This window comes from Nerophis lumbriciformis, linkage group LG05 (genome assembly GCF_033978685.3).
Source record: "Nerophis lumbriciformis linkage group LG05, RoL_Nlum_v2.1, whole genome shotgun sequence".
Classification (NCBI taxonomy): domain Eukaryota; kingdom Metazoa; phylum Chordata; class Actinopteri; order Syngnathiformes; family Syngnathidae; genus Nerophis; species Nerophis lumbriciformis.
Genome location: NC_084552.2, coordinates 53,268,210 through 53,291,894, shown reverse-complemented (window position 1 = coordinate 53,291,894; position 23,685 = coordinate 53,268,210). Strand labels below are relative to the sequence as shown.

Below are 23,685 nucleotides of genomic sequence, written 5' to 3'. Positions count from 1 at the left end.
ACAACAGCTAGCTATACACAAAAACAGTTTTGAAATAAAACTGGTGTAGATCAAATTGGTGTTTTTTTAAATAGAAAAAAATCCACATTTTTTTTAGTAAAGCTTGAGGTAAACCATCATAATGGAAAAAAAAAAAAGAGTGGGAATCCATGAAATGACAAAATATTTTGGGACAAAACTAACATTAGCTGTTAGTCCAAACTAGCATTAGCCAGCAAATTAAGAACGCTAACAACAGCTAGCTATAAACAAAAACAGTTTTGAAATAAAACTGGTGTTCATCAAATTATGTTTTTTGTTTAAATAGAAAAAAAAAATCCAAATTTTTTGGTAAAGCTTTAGGTAAACCATCATAATGAAAAAACAACAGAGTGGGAATCCATGAAATTACAAAATATTTTGGGACAAAACTAATATTAGCCGTTGGTCCAAACTAGCATTAGCCTGCAAATTAAGAAAGCTAACAACAGCTAGCTATACACAAAAACAGTTTTGAAATAAAACTGGTGTTCATCAAATTATGTTTTTTGTTTAAATAGAAAAAAAGTCCAAATTATTTGGTAAAGCTTGAGGTAAACCATCATAATGAAAAAACAACAGAGTGGGAATCCATGAAATTACAAAATATTTTGGGACGAAACTTATATTAGCCGTTGGTCCAAACTAGCATTAGCCTGCAAATTAGAAAGCTAACAACAGCTAGCTATACACAAAAACAGTTTTGAAATAAAACTGGTGTAGATCAAAGTGGTGTTTTTTTAAATAGAAAAAATCCACATTTTTTTTAGTAAAGCTTGAGGTAAACCATCATAATGGAAAAAAAAAAAAAGAGTGGGAATCCATGAAATGACAAAATATTTTGGGACAAAACTAACATTAGCTGTTAGTCCAAACTAGCATTAGCCAGCAAATTAAGAACGCTAACAACAGCTAGCTATAAACAAAAACAGTTTTGAAATAAAACTGGTGTTCATCAAATTATGTTTTTTGTTTAAATAGAAAAAAAATCCAAATTTTTTGGTAAAGCTTGAGGTAAACCATCATAATGAAAAAACAACAGAGTGGGAATCCATGAAATTACAAAATATTTTGGGACGAAACTAATATTAGCCGTTGGTCCAAACTAGCATTAGCCTGCAAATTAAGAAAGCTAACAACAGCTAGCTATACACAAAAACAGTTTTGAAATAAAACTGGTGTAGATCAAATTGGTGTTTTTTTAAATAGAAAAAAATCCACATTTTTTTTAGTAAAGCTTGAGGTAAACCATCATAATGGAAAAAAAACGAGTGGGAATCCATGAAATGACAAAATATTTTGGGACAAAACTAACATTAGCTGTTAGTCCAAACTAGCATTAGCCAGCAAATTAAGAACGCTAACAACAGCTAGCTATAAACAAAAACAGTTTTGAAATAAAACTGGTGTTCATCAAATTATGTTTTTTGTTTAAATAGAAAAAAAGTCCAAATTATTTGGTAAAGCTTGAGGTAAACCATCATAATGAAAAAACAGAGTGGGAATCCATGAAATTACAAAATATTTTGGGACGAAACTAATATTAGCCGTTGGTCCAAACTAGCATTAGCCTGCAAATTAAGAAAGCTAACAACAGCTAGCTATACACAAAAACAGTTTTGAAATAAAACTGGTGTAGATCAAATTGGTGTTTTTTTAAATAGAAAAAATCCACATTTTTTTTAGTAAAGCTTGAGGTAAACCATCATAATGGAGAAAAAAAAAACGAGTGGGAATCCATGAAATTACAAAATATTTTGGGACGAAACTAATATTAGCCGTTGGTCCAAACTAGCATTAGCCTGCAAATTAAGAAAGCTAACAACAGCTAGCTATACACAAAAACAGTTTTGAAATAAAACTGGTGTAGATCAAATTGGTGTTTTTTTAAATAGAAAAAAATCCACATTTTTTTTAGTAAAGCTTGAGGTAAACCATCATAATGGAAAAAAAACGAGTGGGAATCCATGAAATGACAAAATATTTTGGGACAAAACTAACATTAGCTGTTAGTCCAAACTAGCATTAGCCAGCAAATTAAGAACGCTAACAACAGCTAGCTATAAACAAAAACAGTTTTGAAATAAAACTGGTGTTCATCAAATTATGTTTTTTGTTTAAATAGAAAAAAAGTCCAAATTATTTGGTAAAGCTTGAGGTAAACCATCATAATGAAAAAACAGAGTGGGAATCCATGAAATTACAAAATATTTTGGGACGAAACTAATATTAGCCGTTGGTCCAAACTAGCATTAGCCTGCAAATTAAGAAAGCTAACAACAGCTAGCTATACACAAAAACAGTTTTGAAATAAAACTGGTGTAGATCAAATTGGTGTTTTTTTAAATAGAAAAAATCCACATTTTTTTTAGTAAAGCTTGAGGTAAACCATCATAATGGAGAAAAAAAAAACGAGTGGGAATCCATGAAATTACAAAATATTTTGGGACGACACTAATATTAGCCGTTGGTCCAAACTAGCATTAGCCTGCAAATTAAGAAAGCTAACAACAGCTAGCTATACACAAAAACAGTTTTGAAATAAAACTGGTGTCGATCAAATTGGTGTTTTTTTAAATACACTCTCACTTTCCTCATCCACAAATCTTTCATCCTCGCTCAAATTAATGGGGAAATCGTCGCTTTCTCGGTCCGAATCGCTCTTGCTGCTGGTGGCCATGATTGTAAACAATCTGCAGATGTGAGGAGCTCCACAACCTGTGACGTCACACGACTCGTCTGCTACTTCCGGTACAGGCAAGGCTTTTTTATCAGCAACCAAAAGTTGCAAACTTTATCGTCGATGTTCTCTACTAAATCCTTTCAGCAAAAATATGGCAATATCGCGAAATGATCAAGTATGACACATAGAATGGACCTGCTATCCCCGTTTAAATAAGAAAATCACATTTCAGTAGGCCTTTAAATGGAATCATACTTGCCAACCTTGAGACCTCCGAATTCGGGAGATAGAAAAAAAAGATATAAACTGTATTATACTGTATACTGTATTATATAAATAATCTGTTCATGAATGAGTATATCCGTTCGGCCATCGTGTTCAATGCAGAAGTCTGATCTACAAAATGTGCAGGCAGCATACCCCTTCCCCTTCCAGCTGTTCTGGATGAAATGAAATTATTTTTTCCAATCATTTTGGAACTTGCTAGCGTACTTCTTCTTCTTACTCGTCGACGCCATGTCTCTTCTTCGTTCCTCTGCTTCGTCTCTGTTATGTTTTTGGACATTACTACTTGCCGTAGTTTTGAAGCAATGCATGATGGGAATCCGGATGTTGTGTGTCAGTGTATTAACGTGCCGGCTGGAATAAACACACGCTGAGAAATAGCTCCGTGCCTGCCTACTTTATGGGTTATAGATAAACCTATATAATCGTCTCCTTTTCAGGTGAGAGAGGACGCTAAAGGCAGTGCCTTTAAGGCACGCCCCCAATATTGGTGTCCGGGTGGAAATCGGGAGAAATTCGGGAGAATGGTTGCCCCGGGAGAGGCACTGAAATTCGGGAGTCTCCCGGGAAAATCGGGAGGGTTGGCAAGTATGAATGGAATAGGTGTTGAAGAAAGTTCACTTCTGTTTGCTATGGAGTATCACAGTTTTTGGATAAAACAAATGCAAATTCATAAAGTTGTTACCACTATTTGATCAAAATGGTGTTACTCCAACTAATTAGAATGTTTTTGGGGATTAAAGAGCTTTCTCTAAGGGGGGAGTTGAAAAGTGTGTTTGTACCTTCTCGTCAAGGGCTTTGTGATGCTCAAACAAGGACTTGAGGGCTTTGAGGACCTCCACCTCACTGGAGACCCCAGAGGGCGACTGGGCCTGCCTCTTGACCACCGTCATGCGCAGAGAACGCTCGTGTCGCGACACCAGACACTCCAGATGCTCCAACAGCAGCTACGATAAAAATCACATCGCTGCAATCACGGGAGTCGGAGGATTGTGCTGTTCTCGCCTAAGCTAATTAGCATGAAAATTAAGCTGAGCTAACATGGGCGGCGCTCACCCTGGTGTTGTTCCTCTCGGCCTTTAGCTCGGAGATCTCCTCCTCCTTCTCCAGCAGCTGCTCCCTGCAGGCGTTCAGCTCCTTTGTGAGGGCCGCAAACTCCTGCCATGGAAAAAAACAAACATGTTATAACACTGCCATGTACTTTAAGGACATTTAAGGAATTTAAGGACTAATCTTCTAAACCGGGGTTCAGCAACCCGCGGCTCTTTAGCGCCGCCCTAGTGGCTCCCAGGAGCATTTTTAAAAAAGGATTGAAAATGGAAAAAGATGGGGGAAAGATGGAGAAGGATGGAGAAGGTCTACATGTGCTTTGTGGACTTGGAGAAGGCATTCGACCGTGTCCCTCGGGAAGTCCTGTGGGGAGTGCTCAGAGAATATGGGGTTTCGGACTGTCTGATTGTGGCGGTCCGCTCCCTGTATGATCAGTGTCAGAGCTTGGTTCGCATTGCCGGCAGTAAGTCGGACACGTTTCCGGTGAGGGTTGGACTCCGCCAAGGCTGCCCTTTGTCACCGATTCTGTTCATAACTTTTATGGACAGAATTTCTAGGCGCAGTCAAGGCGTTGAGGGGATTCGGTTTGGTGGCTGCAGGATTAGGTCTCTGCTTTTTGCAGATGATGTGGTCCTGATGGCTTCATCTAGCCAGGATCTTCAGCTCTCACTGGATCGGTTCGCAGCTGAGTGTGAAGCGACTGGGATGAGAATCAGCACCTCCAAGTCCGAGTCCATGGTTCTCGCCCGGAAAAGGGTGGAGTGTCATCTCCGGGCTGGGGAGGAGATCTTGCCCCAAGTGGAGGAGTTCAAGTACCTCGGAGTCTTGTTCACGAGTGAGGGAAGAGTGGATCGTGAGATCGACAGGCGGATCGGTGCGGCGTCTTCAGTAATGCGGACGCTGTATCGATCCGTTGTGGTGAAGAAGGAGCTGAGCCGGAAGGCAAAGCTCTCAATTTACCGGTCGATCTACGTTCCCATCCTCACCTATGGTCATGAGCTTTGGGTTATGACCGAAAGGACAAGATCACGGGTACAAGCGGCCGAAATGAGTTTCCTCCGCCGGGTGGCGGGGCTCTCCCTTAGAGATAGGGTGAGAAGCTCTGTCATCCGGGGAGAGCTCAAAGTAAAGCCGCTGCTCCTCCACATCGAGAGGAGCCAGATGAGGTGGTTCGGGCATCTAGTCAGGATGCCACCCGAGCGCCTCCCTAGGGAGTTGTTTAGGGCACGTCCGACCGGTAGGAGGCCACGAGGAAGACCCAGGACACGTTGGGAAGACTATGTCTCCCGGCTGGCCTGGGAACGCCTCGGGATCCCCCGGGAGGAGCTGGATGAAGTGGCTGGGGAGAGGGAAGTCTGGGCTTCCCTGCTTAGGCTGCTGCCCCCGCGACCCGACCTCGGATAAGCGGAAGAAGATGGATGGATGGATGGATGGATGGATGGATGAAAATGGAAAAAGATGGGGGAAAAATAAGTATTTTTTTTGGTTTTAGTATGGTTTTTGTTTGAGGACAAAGATGACACAAACCTTCCCAATTGTTTAGAAAGCCCACTGTTTAATATGTTTGTGTGTATGCTTCACCGATGACAGTATTGGGTGAACATCGTTTTGTCCTACTCATTTCGGCGATTCTTGAACTCACCATAGTGTGGACTGTGACGCAACAGTTTGTTTACATGCAAAATCTTCCACTCCTTCTTGGTCTCATTTTGTCCACCAAAAGTTTCATGCTGTGCTTTAATGCACAAAGGTGCGCTTTGTTGATTTTATTGACTTGTTGGAGTGCGAATCAGGCTATTTAGGCTAGCTTTATGTACATATTGCATCATTATGCCTCATTTGTAGGTATATTTGAGCTCATTTCATTTCCTTTACTTTTATCCTCTTTGTATATAATCTAGTTTTGCATGTCTCATGACACATTATCTGTATGTAATATTGTCTGCATTTCAAATAGCTGTTTGTGTGCCATGTTGTTCCAGACAACAGCAAACATTACCTAGCTTACCAAAGATTGTAATAAATCTATTATAAGAAGACAGCCTGCCGTTTCCTTGAACTTGGACACACACATCTATACCTTTGGCAAAAGCCAGTAATTTCCAGGGGTGATCTCACCTTCTAAGTAGCCTCTGTTTTACTAATGGTTTCTAATGTTGTAAAAATGTGTAGAATAAATATCACATTTAAACATTTCTGTCAACGAAGATTTGCTTCAGCCTGCCTATTATTCATTTTGATAGTAGGCTATTATAGCTAATATAGACACTTATGTCATGTGTTGCCTTCATTATAAGACTTATATACAGCTTTTCATTTTTTGCGGCTCCAGACAGATTTGTTTTTTGTATTTTTGGTCCAATATGGCTCTTTCAACGTTTTGGGTGGCCGACCCCTGTTTTAAACTAAACCCAAACTAAGAAAGGTTAGTGGCGGGTATTCCGATGTGTATTTGTCCCTTGTAATTCAGGCATACTGTTTTTTAGAAAAGTAGTTCTTGTGCCTGTTCTGGTCTGAATCACAGCGCGTTCAAACATTTACTGGTGAAAAATCACATGAAGCACGAGGCATTTTTTTAATATATCATAAAACAACAGTGAGTCTGTTGATAAAAACAGGATGATTTCATCTTTAACGGGAATACATTACATGCTGACCTTTTGTCCCAGATCAAATCTTTTTAACAGTTCTCTTCGGGCCAAACCAGTTCTAAGTCATTTTTTGGCTGTTTAGTTTCGCTGATGTCAAAAAAGGCAAACAGGCTTTGCTAATTCATAGCAGGAAAGACATTTGTTATCATTCATTTTCTTTTGTTTATCCCAGAGCTAAAGTTCCCGGTCTCTGGCCGCCTCTTCCAGTTCCACCGTGGGAACACCAAGGTTTTACAAGGCCTGCTGTGAGACTTTCAATCTCCTCCAGCGTGTCCTAGGTCTACCACCTTCCGGCGGGAAATGCACAGAACGTCTCAGCAGGGAGGCGTTCTGACCGTTATTAATCAGTAGCTTTTCAACATAATGGTGGATCATCAGGAATGTACGGGTGTCTCTGAATTAGGGATGAATACGGAATTCGGTACTTTTCGGTTGTACTGGGCACCGATCGGGTTGCTCGTTTGCCGACTCAGCTGCCAACACAGCACTTGAAGTGAAGTGAAGTGAATTTAATTATATTTATATCGTGCTTTTCTCTAGTGACTCAAGGCGCTTTACATAGTGAAACCCAGTATCTAAGTTACATTTAAACCAGTGTGGGTGGCACTGGGAGCAGGTGGGTAAAGTGTCTTGCCCAAGGACACAACGGCAGTGACTAGGATGTCGGAAGCGGGGATCAAACCGGGAACCCTCAAGTTGCTGGCACAGCCGCCCGACCAACCGAGCTATGCCACGCATTTGGCAATCACCCCAGCAGAAATTGACTCAAAAACCACTCCAACATAAATTAAATAAGGCACTACTTTTCCAAAAATGTGTTAGGTTGATGCTTATACATTGGCATTGCTACTGATTAGCATTTTAACTTTAACACTTTGTATCGAACACTACAACTAAGATGCACATTCCAATCAAAAAGCTGGTGCGTAATTAGTACACTACTTACAGTATTAATACTTTGCAGGGCCCAGCAACAGACTGCAAAGACTGAAATGACCAACAGACTATAAACTACACACTACTGCCATCTAACATCTTGGACTTGCAACTGTAATTGTAACTTAGTGGCATACTTTCAAATGAGACTGAGAAATGTGAAAATAAAACAAGATGAAACAACAAGACAGCAGTTATCATAATCAGCTCATTTTTAAAAGGTTGCAATAAAAAAAACATGTTATTATCAAAGACAATTAGTATTTATTACACAGACAAAAGCACCGAAAATTGGTACCGTCAGTACCGATTCCTGGTACCTGGGAATTGGTACCGTATCGGGTCAAATTTGAACGGTACTGTTGCGTTTGGACCAGTTGTTCCTCACAGGGATTTCAAGTCGCTGGTCGCTCCCAAGCTCTTTACGACACTTAAAGCTGAGTAGAAGAACCACCAGAGACAGAATAGGTATTTTGTAATATATTTGCAAAGCTTTGTAAACATACTGAGACCAGTCCAGCATAGAACATTCAATCGCGCAGCTAAGATGGTCTGCCCTCCAAAATGGAAACCTTCTATTCTATAAAGTCCCTCTCCCTCCCACCCTCGCAGTCTTGTCTTTTCAGCCCAAACACATGCCCATTGTCCTCCGCACCTGGACATAAGAATAGATAAGAAGAAGGAGTATCTCTCTTTCTTACATTCCACACTCAAGGTTAGCACACAGTATTTGCAGACAACCAAAAGACCACAATTGGAAGAAAAACACTAGCTGTTTTGTAATATGATTATGAAATTAAAGAAGTAACACTTAAATACGGATATATGTAAATATCTGCCTCCGACAGTACCCATCCTTACTCAGAATAGTCGATTATTTGACGATTCAATGCTAAGTCCTGATTCGACTATCAACTAGGGCTGGATGAATAGTTGGAGAATTGAATTGGATGGATATAAACCCAACTATATTAACAGGAATAATAAAAGTGGAGGTGGAGTAGCAGTGTATGTGGGAAAAAACATCTGAACTATAAAGTAGTTAAAAACAAGTCTCTTGCTATTGATAACCTATTAGACTGCATCACTGTAGTAGAAATTTGTCAGGAAAAGAGTAAGAATGTGTTAATAAGCTGAACATACAGACCACCAAAGTCAAGTATAGTGACTTTGCAAAGCAACTTTGACAGATAACCAAAAATCATTTATTTATGTGGAGACTTCGACATTGATCTTCTGAACCCAAATAAGCAAAAAAGCAATTGATGACTTCATAAACACAATGAACAGTATGAGCCTGTACCCAAAAAAATACTACAGCAAGTAGAATAACAGAAAACAGTGCCACTTAAATAGACAATATATTCACTAATGACTTTAATAACAATACTAAGAGTGGTTTGTTAATCACCGATATCACTGATCATCTTTCCAGTCTTCACAATATACAATGAGAACTTTAGAGAGACAAAAAAAAGGATATTAATAAATCATACAAAAGATTACACACATCAAAACAAATTATGGCCTTTAAGAATGGTTTAAAATAACAAACATGGAAGAAAAAGTATATAGTACAACTTATGTGAATAAAACTTATGACCATTTTTTAAGTATCTACAAAACCCAAAACCAGTAAAGTTGTGTAAATTGTAAATAAAAAGAGAATACAATGATTTGAAAATTATTTAACCTATATTCAATTGAATAGACTTCAAAGACAAGCGACTTAATGTTCAAACTGGGTCTTTTGGAATTTGATGCCTACAACATGTTACAAAAAGTTGGCACAAGTGGCAAAAAAGACTGAGAAAGTTGAGGAATGCTCATCAAACACTTATTTGGAACATCCCACGGGTGAACAGGCAAATTGGGAACAGGTGGGTGCGATGATTGAGTATAAAAGCAGCTTCCATGAAATGCTCAGTCACCACTTTGTAAACAAATGCGTGAGAAAATTGTCGAACAGTTTAAGAACAACATTTCTCAACGAGCTATTGCAAGGAATTTAGGGAATTCACCATCTACGCTGCGTAATATCATCAAAAGGTTCAGAGAATCTGGAGAAATCACTGCACGTAAGCAGCAAGGCTGAAAACCAACATTGAATGCCCGTGACCTTCGATCACTCAGGCAGTACTGCATCAAAAACAAACAGTGTGTAAAGGATATCACCACATGGGCTCAGGAACACTTCAGAAAACCACTGTCAGTAACTACAGTTCGTCGCTACATCTGTAAGTGCAAGTTAAAACTCTACTATGCAAAGCAAAAGCCGTTTATCAACAACACCCATAAACGCCACCGGCTTCGCTGGGCCCGAGCTCATCTAAAATGGACTGATGCAAAGTGGAAAAGTGTTCTGTGGTCTGACGAGTCCACATTTCAAATTGTTTTTGGAAATTGTGGACGTCGTGTCCTCCCGACCAAAGAGGAAAAGAACCATCCGGATTGTTATAGGTGCAAAGTTCAAAAGCCAGCATCTGTGATGGTATGGGGGTGTATTAGTGCCCAAGGCATGGGTAACTTACACATCTGTGAAGGCACCATTAATGCTGAAAGGTACATACAGGTTTTGGAGCAACATATGTTGCCATCCAAGCAATGTCCTTTTCATGGACACCCCTGCTTATTTCATCAAGACAATACCAAGCCACATTCTGCACGCGTTACAACAGCATGGCTTCGTAGTAAAAGAGTGCGAGTACTAGACTGGCCTGCCTGGAGTCCAGATCTGTCTCCCATTGAAATTGTGTGGCGCATTATGAAGCAACAAAGGAGACCCCGGACTGTTGAACAACTTAAGCTGTACATCAAGCAAGAATGGGAAAGAATTCCACCTGAAAAGCTTCAAAAATTAGTCTTCTCAGTTCCCAAACGTTTACTGAGTGTTGTTAAAAAGAAAGGCCATGTAACACAGTGGTAAAAATGCCCTTGTGACAACTTTTTTGCAATGTGTTGCTGCCATTAAATTCCAAGTTAATGATTATTTGCAAAAAAAAATTAAGTTTCTCAGTTTGAACATTAAATATCTTGTGTTTGCAGTCTATTCTATTGAATATACGTTGAAAAGGATTTGCAAATCCTACAAATGGATGGATGGACGTATTCTGTTTTTATTTACGATTTACACAACGTGCCAACTTCAATGGTTTTGGACGTAACACTTTGATAAAAACCGTCCACTAAGAGTAGTCACTAAAAAGAAGAGCAAGAAAGAACAACCATGGATGACAAAAGCATTGAAGAAAGCTTGCAGCATCTCGGGGGCTCCGACAGCTAGGATGTAGCTTTGACCAGTTTGCTCAGCTCCCCACTGCTCACGTAGGTTTGGAAAGAACTTCGCCCTTTTTTCCCCTGACCATAAACGTAGCCCATTTTTCTAAGTATCCACAAGATTCGATATGAACCCATTAATGCTCTGGAGGGGTTCGGGAAGGTCCTAAATGAACCCAAATGGTTCGAATGATAAATGGGGTGCTCCAAAAAGGTTGGAAATGTATCCAATAGGCTCCCCGACCACGCCCCCGTATTTTTTGGGCACATTTCAGACCTTTTAGAGCACCGGGAATTTTAGGGGCAAGTCCGTTTTGGGGATATTTTGGACAATATTTGGACCTCTAGTACCTTCAGGGGAAAAATGGTCTTTTTTTCTTTTCGTCGTTTCCTGAGTCCACTGACTTTCTCGTGTACAAATAGATAGGCTCCAATCTCTTTGGGGCCACTTTAGGTAACAAAGCGGCCCTAAAAGTGCCAGCTCCATTTCATCAGTGCTCCAACATGTTCGAGAAACTCATCTCTAAATAGTCAAATTTGATCGACTCCTCGGCACGCCATCGTAGAATTCGAGCGCCTCACTAAACTATCCAATCTCTGTCGCGTTGGTCCCAAAAAGTCCCAAATGAGATACCGGTATGTTTATTTGTCGGGTTCTTGCATGTTAGCAAACAAAAATGAATCAGACAATCCTGAGCTCCCCGCCTTCAATATTCCGTGCAAACAACTCAAAATTCATGGGAAGCAGCAACTATACATTTAATTTCTATGTGTCACGTTTCTCTCTCTCTCTCTCTGTGTGTGTGTGTGTGTGTGTGTGTGTGTGTGTGTACCCACCCACACACACACACACACTGTACACACTGCATTATTCACCACCTTGACGAAGCGGACCAAATGGAAGTTTGTTTTCATTCCGTGTTGTTTATTTTCTCATGGAAAACATAACAATCTGGCAAATAACTAGGAAATGGAACAGCGACCTTGTGTCCATGTTAAGAAAATAGAGAAGACCCACGCGCACACACACACACATTCTTGTATTTCTTACCTTCTTGATATCTCCGAAAAATGCCTACCTCTTTCGGACCACCCTTTCTAGATAAATAAAGATTTGTATTTACAACATTAATAATATATACATACTTTGCAAATATAAAAAAGGTAAGCTTTTAGTATTTTTTTTTTGTAATTGGTGGTAACACTTTAGTATGGGGAACATATCCTAAGTAACAAAGACTTAATTTAGAGTTATTTGGACACTAGGGCAGTGGTTCTCAAACTTTTTTTGTCATCCCCCACTTTGGACAAGGGGGAGTTTTCAAGCCCCACCTGCCCCCATCGCCCCAACAGAACTCTAATGCCAAGCCTAACATTTTCAAATGTATTGAACATCAAGTAACATCAAGTTGTATACATTCAAACTCAATAACATAAAATAACATCAAGTTCAATAATAAATAAAATAACTGTGCAGCTGTGGTATAACTTGCATCAAGTTCAATAATAAATAAAATAACTTGCATCAAGTTCAATAATAAATCAATAAAAGTGTTATAACTTGAATCAAGTTCAATAATAAATCAAATAAAAGTGTTATAACTTGCATCAAGTTCAATAATAAATTAAATAAAAGTGCCACTTTGCAATCTTTGCAAAAAAAAAAGGGAGGAGCTATGCATTTGGCAAGACAGGGCAAGTGACAGCACTTTGCCCCGGGAGAGCCACCTTGCTTCACTGTGAAACAGCACGGCTGTATGATCAGCTCCTATTTCCTCACACAGTGCAGAGAACAGTCGCGCTTTCAGTGGTCGTGTTTTGATCAAATTTACCGCGCTCACAACATCTGTTAAAACCTCATTGAGTTCGGGGCTGAGCTGCCTTGGCGCGAGTGCTTCCCGGTGAATGACACAGTGTCTGCCCGTCAGATTTTTGTTTCTCTGCAGGCGCTGGCTCTGGCTCGACGACCTTTGAGGTGCGAGTCACAAATGTATCCATTTAGTGTAATTGTGGTCCACACATTAGCCTGCTACCCATCCGAGCGAAAGTTTGTTCCGCTTAGCCCCGCCCCCATTAGTTACTGTTGCTATGTCTGTCAAACTTTCGCTCCTACCTAGAAATTTAAAGCCTACAGGAAAAATAAGTAATTTACATTTATTTATATAGCGGATTTCACAGACAGAATCACAAAGTGATTTACAGTGTGTATAGAAAATGAAAGCATAGTAAAAAAAAAAAATCTAAGAATATAACAAAAAAATAATAATTTAAAGTGAAATTTCCTCCCGTTCCTCGCGCCCCACCTGTCATGTCTCTATTCCCCACCAGTGGGGCGCGCCCCACACTTTGAGAAACGCTGCACTAGGGGAACATATAAGGGTTAGGTTTGCTAATAAGCAATAATTCTGAGGTTATTGAGGGAAGACTCTTAGTTAATGGCTTACTGGTTGTATAATAAGGCCATGCAGAATAAGGCATTAATAAGTACTTAATAATGACTAATTAAGAGCCAATATGTTACTAATTTGCATGTTACTAAGCAACTAATTAATGGTGAATATGTTCCCCATACTAAAGTGTTACCATGGTTTTTAATCTTCTTCTTCTTCTTTTTAATGATTGTCACAAACACACTAGGTGTGGTGAGATCTTCATTATTTACTTCAAGTTATTACAGTATGTCTCTATATACATATTTATTTTATTTTTTTTAATTAATTTTGGCATGATAATGTGTGTAACTGTATATATCGGTTGATATCGGTATTGGTTGATATCGGTATCGGTAATTAAAGAGTTGGACAATATCGGAATATCGGACATCGGCAAAAAGCCATTATCGGACATCCCTATAAATAACCAAAAAATTTATATTTTGTTGTTTTCTTACTGTACCGAAAATCAACAGAACCGTGACCTCTAAACCGAGATACGTACCGAACAGAAATTTCTGTGTACCGTTACACCCCTAGCCACTATAGTCTCTCTGTATTTGTTCATCCTATAGTCACATATTAAGTTAAAGTTAAAGTACCAATGTGGGACGCAGGTTGTCTTAGGTCAGCACCGGAAGTCGTAAAATCAGCTGTTCCCCTGGCATTTTTTTGGGGGGGGATGAATAGGGAAGTCCTTCTTTAGCTTGTTTTATCATATATTGCTGCTTTTGCACTTGTCAATGTTTACTTTTGTATGCACATTAAATCAACAAAACATCCTGACTTTGGAACAATGTTCACGGACTCTAGTATTTGGCTCTCTATTAGATGCAATGGTTTTCCGCATTGGGACCATGATTTCGGTCCTAACTTGTTCACCGGTCCTCATGTGGAAGGTACTTTTCCTTGTTGGTGTTTCAAGAAGGTAGAAATACAAGAACACACACACACACACACACACACACACACACACACACACACACACACACACACACACACACACACACACACACACACACAACAGAATGATGCCCTCAGGGGGGAAGAATGAGACTCATCCCCACATTTGGGGATGTTGCTGGGAACGCTGCCCGGCTAAGAAGAAGAAGTGAGAGATGATAATGAGCTTTGGAAAGCTGTGATATGAAAAGTTGTAATCTTGTAAATACTCTGACATTGTGTATTAGGTCACATTATTCAACATTACTGCAGTATTCCTCTCTAGTACACAAGTACTACTGCCCGACATCTAAGCATGACCTCTGTGTGGCTTTTTTAAGACCAGCGAAACCAGTTGCAGTCTCACTTGCATTGAACACCGTGCAGGTAAGCACTCCAAGTCCAATGTCTTCTGGCAGCTGTCAAAGCGAGTTAGCGTCCAGGGGACCCGATAGCTGACATTTTGAACCTAGAAAGAGAGTCATTCTGGAGGCATCAAGGCAGCAATATCCAACAGTCATAATTTTTTGTATTAAAAGTAGCGTGAATACGTTTTACGTTTTCATAGCTAATCTACTGTTGCATTAGTCATCAAAATAAAACTGATGTTGGTCAAAGCTAGCATTAGCCAACACATTTAGAGCTGGTTGTCAAAGCAAACTAACATCAGCTAGCTAGCTGTGAAGTTTAGTATTTTTGAGAAAGCTGGAGTTAAATCTCAAATGTATATAACATTAAAAAATAAAGTAGTGTTATTAAAAGTTAAAGGAAAAAGGAAAAAGCTAGCAATAGCCATCACATTAAAAATGGCACTCGTTGAAAGCTAACACTAGCTAGCAAGCTATAATGTTTTTTTGGGGGTCAAAGCATTAATCCTTTGATGCAGGGGTCTCCAAAATCCGGCCCGCAGATTTTGGACCAAGTTAAAAAAAAAAAAAAATTGTTCATTATCAATAGCGCCATTTCTATTGGTATTTGTATTGCTCCATTTGTAGTGTAATAATGCTCATTGTCATTTCTGTATTATTTTTTATTTTCGCTAACTGCTTATTTGCTATTACTTTTACCATCATATTTGTACATGTCGTATTTGCTGATGTTGCTCTATTGTTGTTGTTGTTGTTGTGTTTGCTGTTGTTGTTTTTGTCTCTCTGTCTAATCCCCCTCTTGTCCCCACAATTTCCCCCTCTGTCTTCCTTTTTTTCTCTTTCTATCCCCTCCTGCTCCGGCCCGGCTGCACCAAATGATAATATAAATACATTTAATAAAGTCAAATACAAATAAGGCAAGAAGATAAGTATCCTACACTTCTCTTTTGTAAAGTAAATCTGAACAGCCGATACGTGCATCTACATCAACTATATGATTTGCCTGAGAAGCTGGACAGGACAAAACAAAAAATAAATAAATAAATAAATAAATAAATAAATAAATAAATAAATAAATAAATAAATAAATTATATATATATTTATTTATTTTTTTAATTATATTTTTTAAAAATATGTCCTTTCAAAACCATTTTTTAACGCTTGTTACTCTGTGTCTCCTAGACGCTCAGGCAAATCATATTGTCTAAAAATGCATTTTCCCATCGATAAAGTGACAACATCACCCAACCATGCAAATTTTGCATTTCCTTTGGAAATCGAGGTCCCAGAGTCTGGAGGAAGACAGGAGAGGCACAGGATCCACGTTGCCTGAAGTCTAGTGTAAAGTTTCCACCATCAGTGATGGTTTGGGGTGCCATGTCATCTGCTGGTGTCGGTCCACTCTGTTTCCTGAGATCCAGGGTCAACGCAGCCGTCTACCAGCAAGTTTTAGAGCACTTCATGCTTCCTGCTGCTGACCTGCTCTATGGAGATGGAGATTTCAAGTTCCAACAGGACTTGGCGCCTGCACACAGCGCAAAATCTACCCGTGCCTGGTTTACGGACCATGGTATTTCTGTTCTAAATTGGCCCGCCAACTCCCCTGACCTTAGCCCCATAGAAAATCTGTGGGGTATTGTGAAAAGGAAGATGCAGAATGCCAGACCCAAAAACGCAGAAGAGTTGAAGGCCACTATCAGAGCAACCTGGGCTCTCATAACACCTGAGCAGTGCCAGAAACTCATCGACTCCATGCCACGCCGCATTAACGCAGTAATTGAGGCAAAAGGAGCTCCAACCAAGTATTGAGTATTGTACATGCTCATATTTTTCATTTTCATACTTTTCAGTTGGCCAACATTTCTAAAAATCCCTTTTTTGTATTAGCCTTAAGTAATATTCTAATTTTGTGACACACGGAATTTTGGATTTTCATTTGTTGCAACTTCAAATCATCAATATTAAATGAAATAAACATTTGAATGCATCAGTCTGTGTGCAATGAATAAATATAATGTACAAGTTACACCTTTTGAATGCAATTACTGAAATAAATCAAGTTTTTCAAAATATTCTAATTTACTGGCTTTTACCTGTGTGTATATATATATATATACACAGCCCGGCCCCCGGCCAAATTGTTTTAGCCCAATGCGGCCTCCGAATCAAAAAGTTTGGGGACCCCTGCTTTAATGTATAAAATAAAATATATAAATAAAATAAGAGATTTAAAAAAATAAAATAAAATAAATCAAATTCGTTTTTTAGGGAATAAGCTAGCATTAGTCATTAAGATAAAACTTATGTTGACTAAAGCTAGCATTAGTCAACACATTTAGGGCGTGATTTACTAAGATCCAAACACCACGGGCTAAAAAGCGTGTGCAAATAATAAAATAGCATGTACTATGAGTGGGCGTGTGATCTACTAACAATGCGTGTACAATTGAAAAGTGGTGCAGACCGCCTTATTTAAATGAGGATTTTGCGTGCATTACGGGGCTTTTCCCACGGAGACAATCATTTTTTGCACATTTATGTTATCATGCTCCGAACTCTGTGCGATGTGTTGAACAAGCAGCACACATTTATAATCTGTAACACCTTTTCTCAATCGCAATCTAGACAACCGAAACATACGCACACCGACACTTTATTTTTTGAGCGAGACTGTGTATGGCATCACCAACGCAGTTGTGCATCTGGAATAATTCAAACGCAAGAAAATGCATTAATAAAATGCGTTTTTTCTTGAAGGATATATATCTTAGTAATATATTGCCTAAATAAATGAAAAAAAAACTGCATTAAAAAAAAAAAAACCCGCCAGCAACGCCAATTAATTAATTATAATCAGCCCCTTAAGTCATCCAGCAGTCATAAAATTATAAAAGGAATTTGCTGAATAGATATGTCTAATATTTATTTTTCCTGACCTTCCAAAACGTTGACACACACACATAGGACGAAGGATCCTCGTCTGTGTGTGCGGCGCAAGCACTGATCCTGCAGAATTGTCAGTTTGCCCGTCCTTCTAACACGTGCTAAATAAAACCTAAAACAGTGCGCGCCAAACGATGATGAGTGTGCTAAATAGTTATATTTGCATCTTCTCCTCCCAGTATTGTGGGTGTTTTAATGATCAGCATATATTATGCATACTAATAAAGACAGATGCATAATGGATTGCACACCTTATTCTGCTCACTTAACAGACACAACCCACTTTGCACAGGTTTAGTAGATCAGTGTGTGCTATCAGGATTGCAACCAACCATGACTAAATCAGGCCCCAAGACTGGTTGTCAGTGAAAGCTAACATCAACTAGCAAGCTATGATGTTTTTGGAGGGTAATGTGTAAGTGTTTATTTGGTTTGTTTTTTAAGTAATGTTAATACATAAAAAAAAATTTGGAATGGAAAAAGTTGGTATTAGGCATTAAATAATACTGCTGTTGCTCAAAGCTAGCATTAGCCAGCACATTATGTAGTGTAGGTGAAAGCTAGCATCAACTAGGAAACTATAATTTTGTTTTGGAGGAATAAAGCTTGAGATAATCCTTCAATGTACACCAGTTTTTTTTTAAAATTGTAATTTTAATAAATCAAATTAAAGGAACGAGCTAGCATTAGTCATTAAAATAAAACCGCTGATGCTTAAAGCTAGAATTAGCTAACATGTTAAGACTGGTTTTCAGTGAAAGCTAACATCAGCTAGCAAGCTATAATATTTTTTTAGGGATAAAGCTTGAGTTAATCCAATTTAAAACAGTTTTTTATTTTTAAAGTAATATTAGGCAGCCCCGCAACCTGATCTCAGATAAGCAGAAGAAAATGGACGAATGGAAATATACATCAAATTACATAAAATACACCTATTGCAGCTGCTCGCATGACGTGAATTTTTGCTACTGGGTTTAACTAGCTTTTTATCTTATGTTGCCTTTTTCTTTTGTATTATGTTTGGTAATGTATGTATTATTTGTATTTTTTTATTTTGTATGCTCCTACATGGACCCCAGGAAGACTAGCAGTCGCCTTGGCGTCAGCTAATGGGGATCCATTCAATAAACAAACAATAAACATCAAATAATGTTTTTAAAAGAAAAAGATAGCATCAAAATAAAACTTCTGTTGTTCAAAGCTAGCATTAGCCAACACATTGAAGACTGGTTGTCGTAGAAAGCTAACATCAGCTAGCAAGCCATAAAATCGTGTTCTTTGTTGACACAGCTTTTTGATAAAAGTACCAATAATACATGTAATAATTTTGGGGGCTAAAGCTATTCATCAAAAATAAAACCGTTTTCATTGATCAAATAACTGCTACGTGTACAGGGGGAAGGAGACGGCACAGACAGGAGGTATGGCGTTTAGTATGGCGTCACATTAGTGCCAAAAATCCGAGCGCATAAAAACTGTTATCGCGACACCCTTTTGCGCGCCGTCTCGGTCTGTGCGCTGTCATGTTTCGTTTTGGCACTTTGGGGGCGGGTATGCTTAGACGGCCCCTTCTTTCTGATTGGTCAGGTGAAAAATGCTCAGAGCCAATCAGAAGTATAGCAGGGCGGGTCATCGTCAATATGTATCAAGATTTACGGAGGAAGAAGTGGATAAAAAAATGTCGCGCGCTGATGAAGGTTATTTCATACCACATAAACACAATACAGGGTAATACAAAATGTGACCCAAATAAATAGTAAGACAACAAACACCATAATCACATCTTTCAGCCAGAACTGGTCCACCAGCAATAACATCCAACGATAACATTATTTTATATTTTCACTTCTTCTTGAACATTTGTTTTCTAATTTATGGAATTTCTTTTGATTCAACGATAAAATTAATGAAATAATCTTTGAATTTTGTTTTTAAAATGTTAGAAATAGCCTTTTAATAATGTATTCTGAAACAGTTTAAAATAATCAGAGAACTGACTAACACTGACCCTACACAACTATGTTGCACAATTAAGTAATTTTTTTTTTTAAAAGCGAAAGAGGTAATTTCAACAGGTACAGCATCCTATGTCATATCTACATGTAATAAGATTTGTAACAAGGCAAACTGTTTGTAAATTGGTCGAAAATCGAGCAAGTTATGGTAATTTAATTAGTACATGTACCATTGACATCAATGTAATGATTGAGGCTAGATGTCCGAGGTAAGATGGCTACAACGTTGCTACGCTGGAGAATCATTGGTCATATGAAAAATGCTCAGAGCCAATCAGAAAGGAGGGGCCATCTAAGCATACCCGCCCCCAAAGTGCCAAAAAGAAACATGACAGCGCGAGGAGAGATGCCAGGAGTACACAGAGAGCGCACAGACCGAGGCGGCGCGCGCGCAGAAAGGCACCGCGCGCGCGCAGAAAGGCACCACGCGCGCGCAAAAGGGTGTCGCGCGCGCACGAAGTGGAGAATCAGCGCGCGATAACAGTTTTTATGCGCTCGGATTTTTGGCACTAATGTGACGTCATAGTTTAGCTCTATATTTATTATAATACACTATATATATATATATATATATATATATATATATATATATATATATATATATATATATATACATACGAGGGAATGGAGTGTGACTAAATCCAAGAGTGTATGGTGTGCCACTATGTGTGGAGATTACCTGAAGAATGTTACTCGTAAGTGTTGAGCGAGGTGCGGCAGTTCAAGGGGGGGGGGGGGGGGGGGGGGGGGGGGGGGCGACAAGCTCGGAGGTCGAGGGGAGGAGAGAGGCATCAAAGGTCTGTGTCCAGGCGGGAGGTTGAGATCCAAGAAGCAGCCAGGGAAGCAGAGAGAACGCGGAAAGATGAGACACACTGCTCGTAACGTGGGAACGAAGGCAGGTATACGGGAACAGATGACTATGTTCTGGCGCGGGATAGCAGGTTGTGCAGGCTTATGAAGGCAGGTCCTCTGATCAGTGACAGGTGTGCTGATTGCTGGCGATTGATTGCAGCTGCTTGCTGCAGCCGCACTGGCACGCGCCTAGCGCTTTTGGAGGTGTACTCAGCAGAGCGCACATATAAATTAATCAATCAATCAATGTTTATTTATCTAGCCCTAAATCACAAGTGTCTCAAAGGGCTGCACAAGCCACAACGACATCCTCGGTACAGAGCCCATATAAATGCGCATTGGAATGCGCCCGGGCCGTGACAATAACATTTGATGGCTTATTTACTGGCTTGTATTTGCTTTATTAATTTTGGCACAGCAACCGCTATAAAAATGAGAGGAAATGTAATCCATTCCCCACTGCAGTGGATTAATAAATATTCCAAAGATGTAGTTAATTTCGGGACATACGTTTGAGCCTGTTTGGTGTATTTTGTTGGCCACGCGGGAGCACGACCGTGCTAATCAGCTGGTGTCGCTAGCAGCTCGACTGCGACCCGTCAGGGAATCCTAGCCCACAAAAGCTGCTATTTATATCCTGCCTGCCACTTTCATTTACACTGGAATCCCCATGCAGACACTCAGAGAAATAATAATTAAGAAGAGGAATGTGGGCAGCCCCCGACATGTTTCGGGTATATACCGAGGGATGTTCTGAAGAAGAAAAAGAAAGAGCGATAGAGAAGCTTTTAGGATATCATCATTAGCATGTACGCGAGGATTCGTTAACATAGACACACTCGGTCCAAACGGCCTCGATGAAACCGCAGCATCTCCTAATGACACGCCCTGAAGGTTGAGCATCCCAGCATCCCACAACACTCGTCACCGTGGAAACAAGTCACCCCTGAGCGCTGTTACCATAGCAAAGCATGTGACCTCTCAGCTCGGGTTTGCCGAGTTGAAGTGATTGTTTCCGTCGGCGACGTCGCATTCTCCCGGTTAAGGAAGGCAACCCGTGCTGGAATTCTGATGGGAGAATCCAAGGAGAGTTGTGAACTTCCTGCGCTTCAACAATGTGACGCCAGCTTGATCACCGAAGAGCGACATTCTTGCAAGATGATGAATGAGGGCAAAGTTGCAACAACATGATGGAGCGACAGAGCTGCAATGCTGAGTGCAAAATGTACATCTAAGGGTTTGAAAAATGCGGAACTCGGAAAAAAAATTAAGATTTTATGTGGAATTGTAGGAAAGCAGTGATTTATTTTTTTTTAAACGTAGAAGCAAGATTCCTTGACTATTCATATTACATTATTAGTAATATATTATGTTTTGGCATTAGCAAGGTTCCAGTCGCTTAAACGTACAAACCCCAAAACCAGTGAAGTTGGCACGTTGTGTAAAACGTAAATAAAAACAGAATACAATGATTTGCAAATCCTTTTCAACCTATATTCAATTGAATAGACTGCAAAGACAAATGTTTCAAAAAAGCTGGCACAAGTGGCAAAAAAGACTGACAAAGTTGAGGAATGCGCATCAAACACTTATTTGGAACATCCCACAGGTAAACAGGCTAATTGGGAACAGGTGGGTGCCATGATTGGGTATAAAAGCAACTTCCATGAAATGCTCAGTCATTCACAAACAAGGATTAAGTGGCCCGCCATGTTATTCAATGTGGTCTGTCACATCATTTAACGTGGTCTGTCACCTCATTATTGTGGCCCATCATGTTATTCAATGTGAAGTGAAGTGAATTATATTTATATAGCGCTTTTCTCTAGCGACTCAAAGCGCTTTTACATAGTGAAACCCAATATCTAAGTTACATTTAAACCAGTGTGGGTGGCACTGGGAGCAGGTGGGTAAAGTGTCTTGCCCAAGGACACGACGGCAGTGACTAGGATGGCGGAAGCGGGGATCGAATCTGGAACCCTCAAGTTGCTGGCACGGCCACGCTACCAACCGAGCTATACCGCCTCCTCTGTCACCTCAATATTGTGGCCCGTCATGTTATTCAATGTGGTCTGCCACGTCAATTAACGTGGTCAGTCAACTCATTAATGTGGCCCATCATGTTATTCAATGTGGTCTGCCACATCAATTATTGTGGTCCGTCACCTCATTAACGTGGCCCATCATGTTATTCAATGTGGTCTGCCACATCAATTAATGTGGTCCATCATCTCATTAATGTGGCCTGCCATGTTATTCAATGTGGTCTGTTACATCATTTAACCTGGTCTGCCACATCATTAAAGTGGCCTGTCACCTCATAAGTTTGGCCCGCCATGTTATTTAATGTAGTCTACTGCATCATTTAATAAGGTGGTCTGTCACCTCATTAATGTGGCCCGCCATGTTATTTAATGTAGTCTCCCGCATCATTTAATATGGTCCGTCACTTCATTAAAGTGGCCTGCCATGGTATTCAACGTGGTCTGCCACATATGTACGTGGTCTGTCACCTCATTAATGTGACCCATAATGTTATTCAATGTGGTCTGCCACATCAATTATTGTGGTCCGTCACCTCATTAATGTGGCCCATCATGTTATTCAATGTGGTCTGCCACATCAATTAATGTGGTCCATCATCTCATTAATGTGGCCTGCCATGTTATTCAATGTGGTCTGTTACATCATTTAACCTGGTCTGCCACATCATTAAAGTGGCCTGTCACCTCATAAGTTTGGCCCGCCATGTTATTTAATGTAGTCTACTGCATCATTTAATAAGGTGGTCTGTCACCTCATTAATGTGGCCCGCCATGTTATTTAATGTAGTCTCCCGCATCATTTAATGTGGTCCGTCACTTCATTAAAGTGGCCTGCCATGGTATTCAACGTGGTCTGCCACATATGTACGTGGTCTGTCACCTCATTAATGTGACCCATAATGTTATTCAATGTGGTCTGCCACATCAATTATTGTGGTCCGTCACCTCATTAATGTGGCCCATCATGTTATTCAATGTGGTCTGCCACATCAATTAATGTGGTCCATCATCTCATTAATGTGGCCTGCCATGTTATTCAATGTGGTCTGTTACATCATTTAACCTGGTCTGCCACATCATTAAAGTGGCCTGTCACCTCATAAGTTTGGCCCGCCATGTTATTTAATGTAGTCTACTGCATCATTTAATAAGGTGGTCTGTCACCTCATTAATGTGGCCCGCCATGTT

The 23,685-nt window shown here is 39.8% G+C and overlaps 1 protein-coding gene across 3 annotated transcripts in view; it reads right to left on the bottom strand.

Moving 5' to 3' along the window:
* The window catches only part of ppfia2 (PTPRF interacting protein alpha 2), a 167,832-nt gene that overhangs the window by 60,878 nt on the left and 83,269 nt on the right, over positions 1–23,685 (bottom strand). For all 3 annotated transcript variants that reach the window (XR_009815213.1, XM_061959630.1, XM_061959631.1), the window contains 2 exons: positions 4,043–4,144; positions 3,769–3,933 (listed from right to left, as the gene is read on the bottom strand). Coding sequence is in view for 2 of the 3 variants with exons in the window: in XM_061959630.1 (XP_061815614.1) it covers positions 3,769–3,933; positions 4,043–4,144 (267 nt within the window). In the remaining variant the exon portion in view is untranslated. The remainder of the gene's footprint in view (positions 1–3,768; positions 3,934–4,042; positions 4,145–23,685) is intronic.